The sequence below is a fragment of the Silurus meridionalis genome, chromosome 7, assembly GCF_014805685.1.
Source record: "Silurus meridionalis isolate SWU-2019-XX chromosome 7, ASM1480568v1, whole genome shotgun sequence".
Lineage (NCBI taxonomy): Eukaryota > Metazoa > Chordata > Actinopteri > Siluriformes > Siluridae > Silurus > Silurus meridionalis.
In genome coordinates, this window is record NC_060890.1 from 21,857,389 (window position 1) to 21,875,507 (window position 18,119).

Consider the following 18,119-nt stretch of genomic DNA (forward strand, 5'->3'; position numbering starts at 1 on the left):
CCAGAGAAAACATTGAGTCAATGTAAAGCTGCACATACCCACACGTTTTATGGGCCATTAGAATAAACTCAGTAAAACGTCAGGTAGGTCCGGCGCTGACCGACATGACCTCATCTCGCCATCCCGCGCCGTCTGTTTATCCCCGTTGGAACCCGACGTATCTCCAGCCAAGAGTTTTGGGCTCACAGATGGCGAAGGCAGCACAGCCTCCATCCTCCACAGCAACAGTTCCTCACATTTTCCTAAAGACAAATTAGTTTAAATTTACTTAAAGCTTTCTGATTATACTGCAATTCTGTGAAGAAAAGCTGTAGCTGTAGGGCGGCCCTGTGAAGAAGTAGCAAGGGGACGTGCTAAGGAGTCGTGCTGTAATGTTTGGGGCAACACATGATCTATGAAATTTGACGTGTAGTCAAAACACCAGAGTGGCGGTAATTAAGTTACAGACCAAAAAAAAAAAAAAAAAAGGCCGCTCACATAGCTCTGAAATGCGCCTCAGGTTTCACTGGAGTTTATTCCGAATTTGAGACTTGAACAGTGGCTTGTATGGTGAACAGCGGGGTTTGGGTTCAGGGTGGCAGTAAAAGAAAAAGTCTCATAAATGTCTCATCAGATATATTTACAGGAAATAAGCACTAAAGGGCCAGTTACAGGTCTGGATTTCTTTGCACAGTCATGTCTGAAAAGTGTATTATACGACAAGGTATCATTACTGTTATCAAGACTTGTAGTTTAAAAGTAACTCATCTTTTTACAGTGTATATTTAAAGCCTGGATTCTGTCACATTCCTCGAAATGGAATGACTGCTGCTTTTGATTCAATGTTAATCGAGTGCACATTGTGGTGCCTTATTTTGTTTGCAGTCTAATTGTATTTCTATTTCGCATTCCTGGCTATCATAAGTTAAGCCTTCTTCACTTCCCATGCTGGTTGTGAAACAAACCAAACGTGAATTCGTTTACGCTCTTCGAACAGAAGAATATGGAATCAAAGTATGTTGTGATTATTTTATATATGAAATGGGGATCTTGCAGAATATTTCTATTAAGTAACAGAAAAACCTTGTTCAAATGCATTTTGATTTTATTTGAACTCTTATTCAATGAATCACATCAGATGGAACAAATTACCTTTTTTTTTTTTAATGTATACAATACATCTAATTTATAATATTTATTAATAATTCATTGTGTGTGTGTATGTGTGTGTATATATATATATATAATATAATATGTGTATGTGTGTATATTTGGGGTGGTGGGGGGTGTGTGTGTGTGTGTGTGTGTGTGTGTGTGCGCGCATAAATATTTAATTCAGTTTATTAATCAGTGGAGTTAATTCACTTCAATTCATGTTTTATCTCGGGCATCAACATTCATATCAGAAATGGATAAAAACTTTTACATTACATTTAAAAAGGCTATAGAAAGTCTTAGGTCAGAATCAGGTTTATTGGCTAAGTGTGTTGACACACACAAGGAATTTGGTTCCAGCTGTTTGTGTTTGTGTGTGTATATGTAATATGTAAAGTATATATATATATATATATATATATATATATATATATATATATATATATATATATATATATATATATATATATATATATATATATATATATATATATATATATATATATATATAATGCAAAATATTTGCATTATATTCTCTCTCTCTCTCTCTCTCTCTCTCTCTCTCTCTCTCTCTCTCTCTCTCTCTCTCTCTCTATATATATATATATATATATATATATATATATATAAAAAGCATTAATGTATTTAAATAAATATAAAAGTCTGCAATTTGAATCACATTATTATAATACTTTCTCCTCCCTACTCTATTTCACTTTTTTACTATTTTTCCCCATCAGGTTTTTGGAGTTGAGCCTGTTCTTCTCTGTAAAGCCCAAGAGTGGCGAGAAAGAGGTTTCACCCAACACGTTCTTCTCAGTGTGGCACGAGTTCTCCACCGATTTCAAAGACCTGTGGAAGAAGGAGAACAAGGTGATCCTGCAGGAAAGGTGAGCGAACTCTCCTAGTGGAATAGAAGTGGCAGAGAGTCTGTTCAGTCCTCTATTTCCATTGAGCGTGCTTTGTTTAGTCCAGGATCTGGAGCGGTCATAAGCGCTAATCTCTCAGGAATGGCAAAAAAAACCGGTACACACAACAGGAGCCCGTAAGGCCGCGTTTACCGTCGTAATGCTTCTCTCATTTTAAGGTGCGTTCCTGCTGGTTTATCGATTCTCAGGCCGATTTAGAAAGTGTTTTATACAATAGTCCTCTTCACAACATGGCTCTGTAAACATTTCTGTTTCTGTGTAAGAAGTAGCAGAATGGAGGAGGAGGGGTGAAGGTGTGTTGGCAGAGCTGTGATGGAGTGCTCCGTTACTTTATACTCTTCTTCACGCTCGTCAGCCTTTTGTTTGCAGTAAGATTTACATTTCTGAGGTGAGAGATGTGGAGGGTCTCGTCTCGCTCTCCCCCATGGGGACCGCTGAAGGGCTTTAGATCAGAAAACAGCTCGGGGTCAAATTTGTTGCAGCTCACACCCGTTCCGGTCCGAGTGATGGACGCCGGCTTTGTAGTGACAGCCGCAAGTGGCATCCGCAGCATTCCACGCGTTAGAGATTCCGTCACGGAAATGAATCTTCACCGTCAGCCCACACGTACGATTTAAAACAACTTGTATTTTTGGTTTCTTTCACTCCACAGCCTGTGTAAAGTAGCCGATCGACCAAGAATTACATTTATACGTTTCCTCTTACGCCAAATGTAATCTATCAACCACGATTTATTTCCTCCTTATACTTATGTTGCTCAAGCAGTGGAAACATATGAACCCCCAGTTCAGCATTGTGCGAAGTCATACCTTAGTCATCACACGTTCATGTTAAAAAATAAATTTATCCATGGAACATCCACAGGATCATTTACACACACACACATCTCGTTCAGAGACGTCCGTTTCATACGAGCTTCCAAGACTCGTCAACGTGTAGCTCAGTCGATCAGCTTTATATCGAATAATAGACCAGAGTTCTTCAGATATAAAATATTTGATTTAAACCAATAATATTTTAATAAATGCATAAATAAGAACTTGAATATCTATTACAGTGGTCCTGAAACCCCAGGCCGTGGATCGGCACCGGTCCCTGGGTCAATTGATCCCGGCCACACAAATAATACATAACTTACGTTATTTCCGTTTTATTTATTATCTGATTCTGAACAATGTTTTATTTTGGAAAATGACCAGATTCTCGCCACCACATCTGTCTATGACTCACTCTTGATGCATGTCATGATGCCTCGGTCACATGTCTTACCTACATCCACTACCTTCTTAAAGGGGCTCCGGCCGCTAACACACAATACATTACTGCTAAACTCAAACCCCCAAGCGAGCAAAATAAACAAACACCACCACAGTGGATTCACGTTTATTATATTTGGAAAATACCAGTTTTTATGCCGTATCATTTTATTTTGTTGTATTTATCCGCTACACCTGGCGTGAAAATATTGTCCGACATTAATCCGGTCCGTGGTGCATAAAACGTTGCAAGTTGGAGACTTACCAGGAATTTAGAGAAATGTATTGGAATTAATAAGAAATGTGTAATTGTATATAAAATCATCAAAGATGATCCTGCAAGATTTCTATTCAACTGCATTTAAGTCCCCCGTCATTGGCTAACCTGCAATTTTGTAAATGCTCGGTTTATTCCCATGAATTCCCATATATTCCGTGGAAAGTGCCCATATTAATTTCCATGGAAAGTTTCCAGTCTTAAAAATTCCTGGAGTTTTGCAGCCCTAGAGAAGCCAAAGAATTAGGAGAAAAGTAATGGCACCCTGTAAAAGGCAGGAAATTGAGTCTGTGAAAGTACAGTAGAAGTGCTGCAGAGTCACAACTGCAATAGTAATGTAATGGTGTCATTTTTAAAGAAATGTTTTTTTTTTTTTTTTTTTTTTTTTGGGTTTGTTTCTTTCATCTTTTTTTCATCTTTGATACCTGCATTATACCTTTGGCCCTAAGCGGGTAATACTTGGTAATTTATGGGTGTTTAGTTTTTCAGCATGGTTATGGATTATTCATTTTATTAAATTTTTTTAGTTGTTTTCTTGTATTTTGTTAGTTCAGTTTGCAATATCTTTAAAACCATTTCCACACAATTTACTAAATGATTGAGGCCTATAGTTACATAGTTTGGGTTGGTAATGTTTGTACTGTCCATTAAAAAAAAATTAATAAATAAAGTGCTTCAACATATCTAAACAATATCAAATAATCTAAATCTTGAATTTCCAAGCCTTGGGCTGGGACCGGACCATGTTCCTGACTTGAAACTCTGTTTTCTGGCCTCAGAAGGAAATTATTCAGTTTCAAGAAGGGGCTGTTATTTTAATTTTATATTTTTTAAGCCTTTAGTGGTGTCCTCCTGTGCATTTTACTCCATACAGTATCATGCAGTAGCAGAAACCATAAAGAGCATGTGTGATGATTTGCAGATATGAGCTTCACTCGCATGGCAGCTCCAGACTTTTATGTCCAGTGGAAGGGAAGAAAAAAGAAAAACAAATTTGAGACAGCAAACACGTCTTGGCTGATTAATGGCATTTCGGCTTAAGCAGAAATGTATACATTTTATTTTTCACTAACTCGTTCCTTTAAGTTGCTTCTGTCATTGGGGATACTTTTACAGTGCTTGGCCCCCTGTTAATGTCAGCACTGGTCCATTTCTCCTGCACCCTCTGACATACCTGCTAACCCCAAAGCTCTCGGGTTTATTTTTCTTGTCTAATGGCTGTCGAGTGTAACTGTGGTCCGTATAAAGAGATCCACCACTCACAGGCCCGACCCGGCACAACCCACCTGCATACGCAACTCTGCTTTTCCCAAAAACTACTGCCATGTGTTTAATATTATATCATATCTGCTGTCTTCATTGAAATGCGGGGAGCTTGTGAAATGACCCGGGAATTATTTTTCTAACCCCCGATAATGAAAAGAAGACTTGATTCGATACAGTTAGCTTCAAGTGGTTTCGATGAGGTTTCGTGATAAGGCCGAGAGTTCAACAGGTACAAATTAGGCCGGTCTGCAAAACAGAGAGGAGCACAGAGGCTCCTCCATTATTCATAAGGAAGCGCCGCAGAAAGCACGAGCGGCCGTATCGGACTGTATCTGTCCCAGTATTTACAGTTCAGATCGGGTTTCTTACTTTCTCTCTCTTTCTTTCCTCTCGAAAGCCCCCTCTTTTTCTTCTGCTCTTAACTCATTCAGCATACAGGCTTTTAGACTCAGGGCTCTGACGGACTCTGCGGAAGCGGGTTCTTAAAAAAACAAATCGCCAGGTCCATAATTCTTTGTTTCAACTTTCGTCTTTGAACAAGCCGCCACTGAATTAATGCGAAGATCTCGGATCCCTGATCATTTCTTTTCTCTTTATCGGTGTTTGCTGTCTTGCCTTGAGCTTTTTTTTTTGGTGGTTTGTTATTTATTATAATAAATAAATATAAAAGCTGTATGCTGCCTACATGGCATTCAAGACTAAGCTTTGCTGCTTGATCTGAATAATAAAACGAGTGAATAAAACAAGTGTACGGATTCAAAAATGGATCAAAATAGTCCTCTGCAGGGTCAAACGTCAGAAATCATGCTGCTTACATGTCCATAATCTAGAAGCTTTTTTTCTGTCCTTGTGTTAGTCCATGAGTGGTATTTTCCTGTTATTGATGAATTAAAGCTATTTAATATATAAATATATAACTATATACAGTGTATATATCATTTTATTCATTTTTTGGAAAACCTAATCTGTTCCAGCATGACAATTCTGCTGTGCGCAAAGCCAGCGCCATGAAGGTTTGGAGTGGAAGATCTCCTGCTATAGAGCTCTGACCTCACCCTATTGAACACCTTTGGGATTAATGTGAATGCTGACTGCACTCTAGGCCTCCACACCTCACATACATCACTAACTGATGTCTAACACCCCTTGTGGCTGAATGAACATGGATCTCCACAAGCACACTCCAAAATCTAGTGGAACATCTTCCCATAAGAGTGGAGGTTTAAACGTAGACTAAATGTGAAATAAGATGTTCAAAAAGAACAGGAAAATCATTCCAGTTGAATCCAAGTCGAATGCAGTCGAATTTCCCACCCCGGGGTTCACGCCCTACAGAGTTCTATAAAGGACTGAAAGGATCTGTGTTGCCTTTGGCAGGATGGAGAGGCTTCTTCAGTTGCAGCTATTGTCCCCGTGACACTTTTCTTCCTGAATAGTGTCGCTTAGCAGAGCTGCATGCGCGATGTGCTCGTGAATGATTTATGAGCCGATCTCAGCCAGCGGGAAAGAGCACTCGTCCTCTTTCAGCGTGTTCGTTCTCCCGTCTGCGCTGCACGCCACTCCTCTGCGATAAGGTGCCACTTTGCTGAACAGAGCTCCTCTTTATCAGACGGGGCGAAGTGACAGCTTTTGACTCTTTAAGTGCGCCTCTCTCAATAGCCCCCCTGAGCACCGAGACATTAGATAGATTAGTTCCCACCGGCAGACGCGGCAGTGTTGCCTTTCTCCTGACATTTGCTGCCCCTCTTAATCAGGAGATCTGTCTCTAAAGTGTTTGTCTTCGCTCTCCAATGGCACCTAAAGCCCCAAAGAATTTCCCCCCCCGTGTCACTCAGTTCCAATTTGTCATGAATCGTCGTCGTTGCTCTCTTCAGTTGAAAAGGGGGGCGTTAAAAGGCGTCTGCACACCAAATCCAGAGATGCACCAGTTCTATTTTATTTATTATTGTTCTTGTCCATGCTTTTTTTTTTACTATATTTCATTATCTTCATTGTCTTCTATTCATCATACTTCCGTTCTCTCTATATAAGAAACACGCTCGAATAGCTGTGTGTGTGTGTGTGTGTGTGTGTGTGTGTGTGTGTGTGTATAAGTTGACCCCAGTCTCAGGAGGGAGCTCAGATGTTTATTTGTTTCTCTAACCCTCCATCTGCTTAAAGGCTCGACTTAGCCAAACACAGGCTTAAGTGGAACAGCCTCGAGCAGTAAGATACTCTACTTTCTCCTCAAAACAGCACTCAGCCAAAGTGGACATCACTCGCCGACATCGTTAAAGAGTCCAGTTTCCCCACCGAGCTTCACCCTGGTGCGCTTCGCACTGGGAACGCTCCATTCACAGGGAACGAAGTAGACCATAAACTAGAAAGCGGCCTGCGTTTAGTTCCGTAAGTGTTACGAATGCGAACATGGCGTCAGGGTTAAGTGCGTTTCTCTCCGTTATAGCACTTTATTATAAGGGTGAAATATTGAAGAGCTAGAGAAGCACTTTCAGAGCTGGAGATTAGTGTTAGACTTTGACCTGTGCTGTCTCTTATTTCTGGTGAACTCACTAAAGTTTGCTAGTAGGAATGTGGAGCTCTGTGCCACTCCGTCAGAATAACTGCAGCGTTTGTGGAGATGAAGGACAGCAAGTGTTCAAATAAGATCAGTATAGATTGGACATAGTGTCTGTAACTTACACTTTTACCTGTAGACTGGCCAGCTGCATCTTAACGATAAAGTTTATACTGGGATTCATGTGTGGCAAGAAAAATCCAACCAAATTGTTTTATATATATATATATATATATAGAATGCAGTTACCAGTGGTGGATGTACACAAGCCATGTGGTTGAGTTAAAGTAGAGATACAGTATGTAAAGTATTATCCCAGTAAAAGTGCTCACTTTAAACTAAAAGTACAAAAGTATTTGCCTTCAAATGTACTTAAGTATCCAAAGTACTATGATTTATTACAATAATCTGTTAATAAAATGATATTAAGGAGTTAAACACTGATATCTATTTAAATTATTGATTTAAATGTAAAAAATAAATCGTGTGAATGAAGCCACGGGTGGTGTTGCGAGTTCGAGTCAGGAGTTTCTTCCGTCATTTATTCCTCTCAAAACGTCCTGCTTGCTGTTGAACTGATGCTGAATTGCATTTTGGGAGGAACGGGGAGCAACGGATTTCAAGTGAAGTTGAAGTAAAAGTCTTCCAAAATGGAAATAATTCAGTAAAGTACAGATGCACAAAAAAAGCTACTCAAGTGCAGTAAATCCATTTACTTCCTTACTGACCACCACTGCTCAGTTACAGAGCCAGTGTATACCATGCAAATGGGAAAGCCGTAACTCAGTGGTTCTCTAAAGCCCTTGCAGGCATCCTAAAGTACATGAACATTTTTTGTGCATTAATTTGAATAAAAGAAGGGCAGAGTATAGATTTGATTAATTTCTTGTCTACCGTATTTTTCGGACTATAAGCCGCTAGTTTTTTTCTACGCTTTGAACCCCGCGGCTTAAACAACGAAGCGGCTAATTTATGAATTTTTCCTAGGTTTTTCCCGGTTTCACAAACTTCAAGCCAAAAAAAAACTGAGCGACATAACATTAGAACAATGAAATTTCCGAACGGAAACGAAAAAACGCACCTCACCTGTGTTCTGAGCTGCACGGCTTCCGGAGAAAAGCTTTCACCAGGTGATTTTTAAACGCCAAAAGATAAACTCCAGAGAGAAATAGTTGTGAAAGGAAGGAGGAAGACAGTGAACAATGACTTTCTTGGTCGGCTACTGTTTAGATACGAGCCGTTGTAACGCATTGAGTCTGGGTGAAGGGAGAGCTCGCTAACTCCAGTTGCAACAGAAATCATATAAGCACAGACAGGTTTCCAAAACTCGTGCTTTTTTATTTTTCTTGGCAACAGCGTTACGGGTTAGTCAAAGAAACTTAGAAATGAGCATCAGAAAATAATAAGGACATATTCCTCGTCTTGAACACATGCAGTAATACTGGAAAAATGCAGTGGCATACTATTCCCAAAATACCGCTATGCTCCTAAAGGAAGCGCAACATATTTCACCCATTTCACCGTGTGTAACGTGTCTTTCGTTAAAGCCTGTGTAAAGTACATCAGTGTAGACACCTGCGGCTTATAGACAGGTGCGGCTTATTTATGTTTAAAAAATATATATATTTGTAAAGTTCAGTGGGTGTGTCTTATATTTGGGTGCGCTTTATAGTCCGGAAATTACGGTAATTTCTTGACCTTTTGTGAGAATTTGTACCAAGTCTCTCACCATCCTCAATTTTTTTTTCCCCCCTCCTATCATAAAGTAACAAATCATTCAGTTTATCATGTTGGAAACGGCCAAAATATTTCATCATACTGTTACAAGATGCTGACACTCGAGACTCCCAACACTGCTAAATAATCTGTATTAATTAAAACTTGATATCCCGTATTTTCCGGACTATAAGTCGCTACTTTTTTCCCCACGCTTTGAACCCCGCGGCTTAAACAACAAAGCGGCTTATTTATGGATTTTTCCTGGGTTTTTCCCGGTTTCACAAACTTCAAGCCAAAAAACTGAGCCCCATAACATTAGACCAATGAAATTGCAGAACGGGTTCAGGTGAACCAATGAAATTATTTATTAAATCAGAAGTGCTCCCACTGAATCGGGCCGCACCACATCATAAATATGGATGATGTTCCTCTGACGTTTGACCTGCCGCTCACTCGGACTGTCAACAGGAAATGCGAATCATTCGTCACGCTGAAAACAACCGGGCATGAAAAAACACTTCACCTGTGTTCTGAGCTGCACGGCATCGGAAGAAAAGCTTCACCGATGGTGATTTTTAAACGCACGACGAAGCCAAAAGAAAAACTCTCGAGAGAAATAGTTGTGAATGGAAGGAGGAAGACAGTGAACAATGACTTTCTTGGTAGGCTACTGTTTTCGTTAAAGCCTGTGTTAAAGTTCATTAGTTTCAGTGTAGACACCTACGGCTTATAGACAGGTGCGGCTTATTTATGTTCAAAACCAAAATCTTTGTAAAATTCAGTGGGTGCGGCTTATATTTGGTTGCGCTTAATAGTCCGGAAATTACGGTAATATATTGCTTCTAGATGTACTGAGAAATCTGATCTTAAGTTCCTCAGCACAGATTTGTGTTTGAAATAAACATCCGTTAATCGATCACCACCTTAAACTATGTTGAACCTCAGGATGCTTTCAGAGCAACACTAAATGTGTCCCGAGTCAGTTAAAGGGCCTTTCTTGACTCAAGGGCCCATTGAATTGTGATTTCACTGCATATGGGAAACTCTGACTTCCATTACAAACCACTACAAAACCATGAGGAACCAATAGAAAACTGTAATGTTTCCTTTTTTTTTTCAGCAGCTTTGTATCTGCGGAGCTGTTAGTGCTCTGCATCTGGGGATCAGACTTGGAGTTCCACACTTGGACCCGAGTTTGTCGAGCATGTAAATCAAATCCACATTCGTGGCAGATAAGTGGTGTCTGTCCTCTTCCTGCACTGTTTTGGTTTGTGATCCCGCTGTGAACCTTTTCAACCAAGCGATTCAAGCTCTCTTCTTCCTCTGGTGCATGTTCATTCGCTTATCCTCACTCCCTCTCTCTCCTCTAGCCATCCCCCATCCCTATCCTGGTAAGTGTCAGCCTTAGCCCCTGCTGCTTCCTTAATCATCACTGAGGGAACGCTCTGGAGTGGATGGCGACCCCGTGAAGGAGCCGCACCATATTTGGAGCTTCGGACTCGGCCCGGACTCGGGCTCCTGATCCCGACTCCCTCGATCGCATTAGGGCTCAGCGCTCACCTCACCCCCGGGGTCAGGCTTAACGCGTTCGTTAAAGGGTCTCGCTGTGCATTTGGTGCCGTGCAGAGGAGCACAGTGTTTAAAGTAGCCGGCTACCGCTCAGGCGGATCTCTGAGCTCCGGCTGCCTTTTACAGGCTTCCCATAATTCTCAGAGGCGTAAACACTTCAGTGCACTATCATGGCCTGCACGCAGACGGGCCCCTCTCAGCCGCCAAATTTGTCTTGTCGAAAACGATCTGTTTGCTCTTAGCTCCTTTTTTCCGAACGTTCTGAGCCACGCTTCTGCTCCTGAGAGAGCTATGTCTGGGTTACGGCCTTTTCACATTCCACCAAATATGTCTTGTTTTATGAGACTCACACACTGCGAAAGCTTTGCGACCTATTTTTCTCTTTGTGATTTTCTCTTTTTTTTCTTTTTTCTGTCTCTTTCTTGCTTTCCTGTCTCTCTTCCTCCTGGGCAGTGATGATGGGTTCTGCTTTTAAAAAAAAAAAAAAAAAAAAAAAACATGCTGCCAGCTGCAAGTCAGAAGCTGTTAAGGAAAGTGAGCTGGTGCCAAACATTAATGATTTTAATGGGTTTGACTGTAAAGGAAACGGCTGCGGATTTTGTAGTCTGAGTACAAGAACAGAGGTTTTGTCATTTCTAATCCTAACACTTTTGGTCCTTGATGAGGCTAGAGTTTCCATATGACACTAATTCACATCAAACTTGCCATTTTTTTATGACTAGCACATTTAGAAAAACATTTGCAAAAACACACACCCACCTCACCTTACACACTTCCCTTATCAGGATATTATGCATGAAGACAGCATAGCGTTTTATTCCCCCCTTTTTTTCTTCTTCTGGCATCAAAGCCTGCTTCCTATAAAGCAGGCAATGTGTTAGTTACTTGCTCCCATTACTGCTGTGGTTGCCCAACACATCTCCAATTATGGTGCTGTTCAGGCTCTTTTGGCTCTTTTGAAGGTTTCGAGGTCAAGGAAATAAGAGTTGAAGTGCCTGCTATCCCACGCTAGAGCCTCGTTCGAAAGAAATGACTGGGACACCTTTAGGGTATTAGAAGTAAGAAGAGGCAGTAAATAAGCTTTTGTTTAGCCTTTTGATTCGAGAAGGTGCAGAGCCATGGAGCATTTTCGCTAGCGGAAGTGCCCAGAGAAGGGAGCGTCTGATTTAATAACCCCAGACCACACAGCCTGGGCGACGTAAAAATCTGTCGGGTCCAATTAGGTGCATTGTGGAAAAGCTGCCCCTTGTGTGTAATCACGGCCTGTGGACTGCACAGAGAGAGATGATATACATACCCTGGAAACTCTGTGTTCCTGCCAAACCTCGTTAACAGCCAGTAAACGTAGCGTTTGGCGGGGGAGGAATAATAATAATAATTGGAATCATTTCTACTTGTAAAGTCTGTCCTCTTCAGTGATTACAATCGAATCATTTTTAAAATTCTCCAGAACTGTCCGAAATGAAAAGAATGAGGGGAAAAAAAACGTCCATCCCGTCTCACCTCTTCAGAGATCGATCTCGAATTACAGGAAAGATGTTGGCAGAGATAAGCGTCCATGTAAAGTTCGCCGTGTTCATAAGGTAGCTCCTTAAGTTCAGCTGTATTTGGGGTGAGAGGAACATTTCTGAAAGATTTATCACCCATCACATTACTCTTAAGGTCAGTTCAGTGTCACGTTCCAGTGATGAGAAGACAGAATCATTTAAGCGACTCGGTTCTTTGAATCACGCTCATCAAAATATTTTTCTTTTTTTTTTTTTGGTCCTTTTTTTTTTTTTTTTTATTAGATTTAATTGTTACCTTTTCAATAAGCAGATCCCGAACACGTCTACTAATGCAAATTTTGACTATAGTTCCAAAGATTTTATATGTATATATTACTACATAGCGTCTACAGGAGTCACATGACAAAAGAACGAACGACTCAGATCAGAGGTCTAGATGAGATGTATTACTGAATTCTAGTTTGAGTCATTCGTTCTTTTCTCACAACTCCAATAATCCACTATGCAGCGTGTCACACAGAAAACAGAAGAGTCGCGATAGACTACTCAGTTTTTCAGTACATAACCTACTGTGGTTAGATGGAAAATGAACGAATCACTTATTGAGGCCAATTGTTCTTCTGAGTCGCATTAAAGACTCGTTCAAAATGAGCAAATCATTCATGAGTTCAAGTGAGCATTGAGAAATCATAGTGTAGAACTGAGGGTGCTTTGTGACCTGTACTTACAAAAATATTTCAGTTCTGGCCGTGTGTGTGTGTGTGTGTGTGTGTGTGTGTGTGTGTGTGTGTGTGTGTGTGTGTGTGTAAGGGAGAGTGCTGGCTGTTACTTTGGATTAGCTGTGTATTAGCAGCGTATCGTAACATCCACACCTTTGGTACCAGGGATTTGTTCCATGCCCCGCATAGCCATCGGCCATTTTTCTGATCCCTCTGGCGCCACTGTGCGTGTGTGTGTGTGTGTGTGTGTGTGAGCAAGAGAGATGGAGGTAAAGTAACACAGTCGGACCAAATCTTAATCCACTGTGTTTAATTTCATGCCACTGTTTCAGATTAAACTAATAGCAAAACTCTGAGCTCCAGTCAGGACCAGTGGTAATGCAGATCTTAACTGAAGATCACTTTAGTGTAATATTTTTCAGTTATGACCATGATCTTACAGCAGAACTTATATGATCAAATCAACCTGTCTAGTTGCCCCATATGTGTTTATAAATTGTATTCCACCCGATATTTATTAATTTATACACTCTATAGACAAAAGTTCTGAGACACCCGGCCGTTCATATTTACTTTTTGAACATCCAGTTTAGTCCTCGTTTGCTGTCATAATAACCTCTGTTCTCCTGGGAAGATGTTCCATTCGATTTTGAAGTGTGCTTGTGGAGATTTGTGCTCATTCAGTGTCAAGGGTTTAAGTACAGTCTGGTACTAAAGTAGGTGAGGTGACGAGCTCTGGTGGTACAGTCAGTGTTTACATTCATCCAAAGGTGTTGAATATGATTGAGGTCACAGCTTTATAGCAGGTCATTCAAGATCTTTCACTTCATCCCTTGTACACCATATCTTCATTGAGCTGGCTTTGTGCACAGGTTTGGGCAACTTAGGTAAAGTGAATGGGAAAAAGGAAAAGCGCATCCAGAGACATCTTGTACATTTGTGTGCCTCCAACTGTGTGGTAATAGTTTGGGGGAGAACCAAATATGGCTGGAGTAGTGGTTTTTCTATATAATGTATACAGTAATACTCACGGTAATTCATTCTCATGTTGCGTAACAAACTAGTAGAGGATCCATTTTTAACCACTCTAGGACCAATGATTTAGTCTTAAAATGCACAGAAAGCACAGATTGTTCGAGACTCTTAGGGCATCTGGTTTACCACAACACTGAAACTGATGAACATTTTCATCGCGAGAGTCAGTGTTGAGTTTTTTTTCATGTGTCTTAACCTGGCGACGTGTACCGAGGTATTACTGTATTTCAAAATATCGCCGGTTTACACGTCGAAGTCTGATGTGCAGAACAGAGCAGATAATCCTATAGTGTCACTTTGGGGAGGTGGGAGCTCTGTGATTAAGGCATTAGATTTTAGATCAGAAGGTCACAAATCTCAGCACCACCAATCTGCCACTGATGCTCAACCCTCAACTGCTCAGTTGTAAGTCACTCTGGATAAGGGCGTCTGGCAAAGGGCAAAAATGTAGGTTTCACACTGAACTTTGGACTGAAATGTGTTTTCTTCTGGATTATGTCAGATTAATTTTCTTTCTGTTTGTGTTCAGGTTAAAGGCAGCAGAGGAATGCTTCAGACAAGCGAAGGAAAAAGCCACATACAGTGTCAAACCCAAGCACGCCTCTGGAATCGTAAGTGCAATGTATATCACGCTGAATTGTAATGAGCTCCATCTTATTTTAAAGCAAGTGTTCTAGCATGTAATATGGGGTTGGATTTCTGTCAAAATGTTCTTGTTTATTTAGTCATTTGACGCTCCTTCGAAATTTCTGAGCAAGGACAGGGAAAGGTTTCGTTCAGTATAGAGTAATAGCGATCTCTTTTCTATAATAATACTGAAACTTTGAGCGTCTGCTCATACTAATAATACCCATCTGTTATTGCTTTTTTAATCAAAGTATTTTTTATTCATTTATTCATTTATTTACATTAAAGCAAAAGATTAAGCTCTTTCACACAAAAATCACTTTCCTATTCATTTGCATCGTAAATATAATATTTTTATAGTGATATTTAATACTGGACATTTGTCCTAAAGTAGATTTTTTAGAAGTCAATAGATTACAAATATAAATGTAGGAGTCCTTAAGTTTTTCTCTAATGATCGTGTCAGTAGTGATGAGGAAAAACTCCCTGAGATGGTATGAGGAAGAAGCTTTAATGAGCCAGGTTCTGATGGAAACCCATCCTCATCTGGGTGGCACCAATTGTATAATTTATTGCAGTGCCGTTTAGGGTTTTTGCTGTCAATTATTTTATTATTCTACGGTTTATCCCATCAATTATTCAAGTAATTGAATAAGAAGTACTTTTTCTTTATTAAAGAGCAATACTAAATATACAAGAGGAAATAAAAATATTTTCTTACAAGGAACGTCATTTTGTTTCCTTTTTAGAAACATTTTCCTTTTATTGCTGAAATATCTGTGAAACCTAAACCCATATAATGCATTTAATTATCAAATTACTTCAAAATGTAAATACAAATATATAAATCAAAAAATATAAAATGAAAATATGATACATTTCAGTAAACACACTGTACAAGGTTTATTTTGTTGTAGTATAAAATTATCCAAAACTTTGGAAACTTCTCTTTGACCTGAATCCTATTCAAGTCTGTTTCCGCCACATAACAAAATTTGTCCAATTCCAACTTTTTTCATCACTATACCATGCGATTCTATTGATTGTAGCCGATTTTATTTTCAATGTGTAAATGGGTGATTCTGCCTGATTGGCAATTAAAAGGATGAAAGTCGCAGTCGAGAGGATGAAAGTTGCAATTGTGCAAGGGGGAAAAGTCGCAACTGAGAGGGGAAAGTCGCGTTTCCCTGAAATAAAGTTGGAATTGCGAGACAAAAAGTCGTAATTTAGAGAACCTTTTTTCTTTATGTGGCAAAAACAGGCATCCATCTGAATCTTCTTCTGGCCTTTTACTTTTTTTTCCTTGTTGCTTAATTTTTTTCACTCTGCAGTGTCTTGTGTTTACCTGTCCAGAGCGTTTCAGAGTTTGGCCGGTGGTGCGTCAGTAATAATGGTCAGCAGGGAAACACAATGCTCAGTGTGTAGTTAAATGGACTAAATGATGTATGTGTACGGAAAATATATTGGAATTACTCGAAATCGTTTTAGCCGTAGTGCCACCATTTTTTAGGTTTTCACCTGTTCACTGATCAACCCTGTGTTTAGTATTGATGTTTAAATGTCAAAAAAGTGTAATTTTTCGCACCGATGTAACCGATAATGCGTTTTTGTCTTTGACAGAAAGCGAAGCTGGGCATGAAGATCTAACAAGCTGGACCTTTTTAATCCTAAATAAATACCAGATCAGCCGTGAGGTAGAGTGCATGGACTGCAGACGTGTGGGCTTTGGCCTGTATTAAAAATTTCTCACACTCAAAAAACACAATGGAGTAATGTAGCAGCCCCCGACAACATTCATCTGCACCATGCCTAGAGGAAGTGTGTCATGTGATGTCGCATCCTTTCGCACCGCTCATGGGTGAATTGCTGGGTAACTGGAATGTACCATGTTTAGACGAGAAGACACGAGGCGTATGTGACGAAAACAAAAAGAAACCTGATCCTGATAAATGGGAAATGTGTGTTTTTCCCTCAGCTTGTTTAAACTAATATTTTCTTTTAACCGGTCCTGCATGGCCCGTGGATTACCAGCAGTATGACCATGCAAACACTCCACTCCTGTTTAAGGCCAGATTCCCAGAAAGGCAGTCAGTTATTTGTCATCAGTTTTTTTTTCCCCTTTCATCCCAGAGTTCCTATATCACACACAACGCAGGCAAGATGTTACATGTCATTATTAAGTAGTTCACACACAGCTCCGTGAAGGTCTACGCAGGACCTGCGAGCTCGAGCGCACAGAGATCATCAGGAAGCCGTAGGACACGCGAGGGACGAGCATTCACGTAAAGAGAGAGCGAAGTCAGCCATAGTGACGATCAGGTACATGCATTGTGTTCTTCCTTGTTCAGCAGTGGAGAGGTCACCACTGAAGCTGTGGAGCTGTATTCTGTCAGTGTTTAACCCCTACAGGATCATTGCAGGAAAAGAAAAACATTTAATAAGGAGTATTTTTTAAAACGGTAACGTACGAGACTTGCTTACAATGTATTTAAAAACACCATTATTTTATCTAAACTAGTATTAGCGTCTTTATGTAAGATAATTCTTGTGTGTGTATATAAATATATATAACATATTTTTTTTGTCTCAGCATGTATGTGTTCTGTGTCGATCACCCTGGTTCAATAGCAAAGGAGGGTCTGCCCATGTGCAATAACTGTTTGTATTATGTTTGGGTATTATTAATATAATTTTTTTTGGAGATAGCATAATTTATGTAAAATAAAGAGAAATAAATGAACGTGGTCTTGTATTTGTTCAAAACATAACAGAATTTTTTTTTATAACACTGACCAACACCATGTCTTGAGTAATGATAGTGAAGATATTCTAAAGCCACATTGGAAAGTATTACAGATTGATATTATATAAATACGATGGAGACGTGCCTTCAGATAACATTTACTAAGTCTACTAATAAATCGAAAACAATGTCAGTTTGGTTAATGGTTTTATTTATATATATATATATATATATATATATATATATATATATATATATATATATATATATATATATATATATAATATAATATATAAAACCATTAACCAAACTGACATTGTTTTCGATTCTCTGTCCACTACATGCTCCTGTGTTGGTCACGGATCATGTAAAGTAAAACAGGGATGTTTGGATTTATTCACGCACATAGAAATATATATAAAAAAAACTTTTTTCTTTTCACATTTTTATTTACTGCGGCCTGGGTTCGATCCCCGGTCCAACCGCAGCCACTCTAAATGCCAATCCCAAGCCCGGATAAATGGGGAGGGTTGCATTAGGAAGGGCATCCAGCGTAAAAACGTGCCAAATCACACATGCGGATGATCCACTGTGGCGACCCCTAATGGGAGAAGCCGAAAGAAAGTTTATTTACAGCATTTTCATAATGGGCTGTATATTAACTTTTTGGAAGAAAAACTGTGTGTAGTTCTATGTGAAATCAGAAATTGAACACCCCCATAAAACCAAATTGGCACGATCCTCAATTCATAACACCTCTGCAAATGCAAGATTGGTATTTGA

General features: G+C 39.7%; 1 protein-coding gene across 1 annotated transcript in view; it reads left to right on the forward strand.

Annotated features, from left to right (window-relative positions):
* fmn2b (formin 2b) overlaps nt 1-17,333 on the forward strand; it is a 95,142-nt gene extending 77,809 nt beyond the window's left edge. The window contains 3 exon segments of the mRNA XM_046854439.1: nt 1,875-2,024; nt 14,496-14,577; nt 16,214-17,333. Coding sequence (XP_046710395.1) covers nt 1,875-2,024; nt 14,496-14,577; nt 16,214-16,240 — 259 coding nt within the window. The 3' untranslated portion in view covers nt 16,241-17,333.
* Nucleotides 17,334-18,119: the final 786 nt, after the last annotated feature.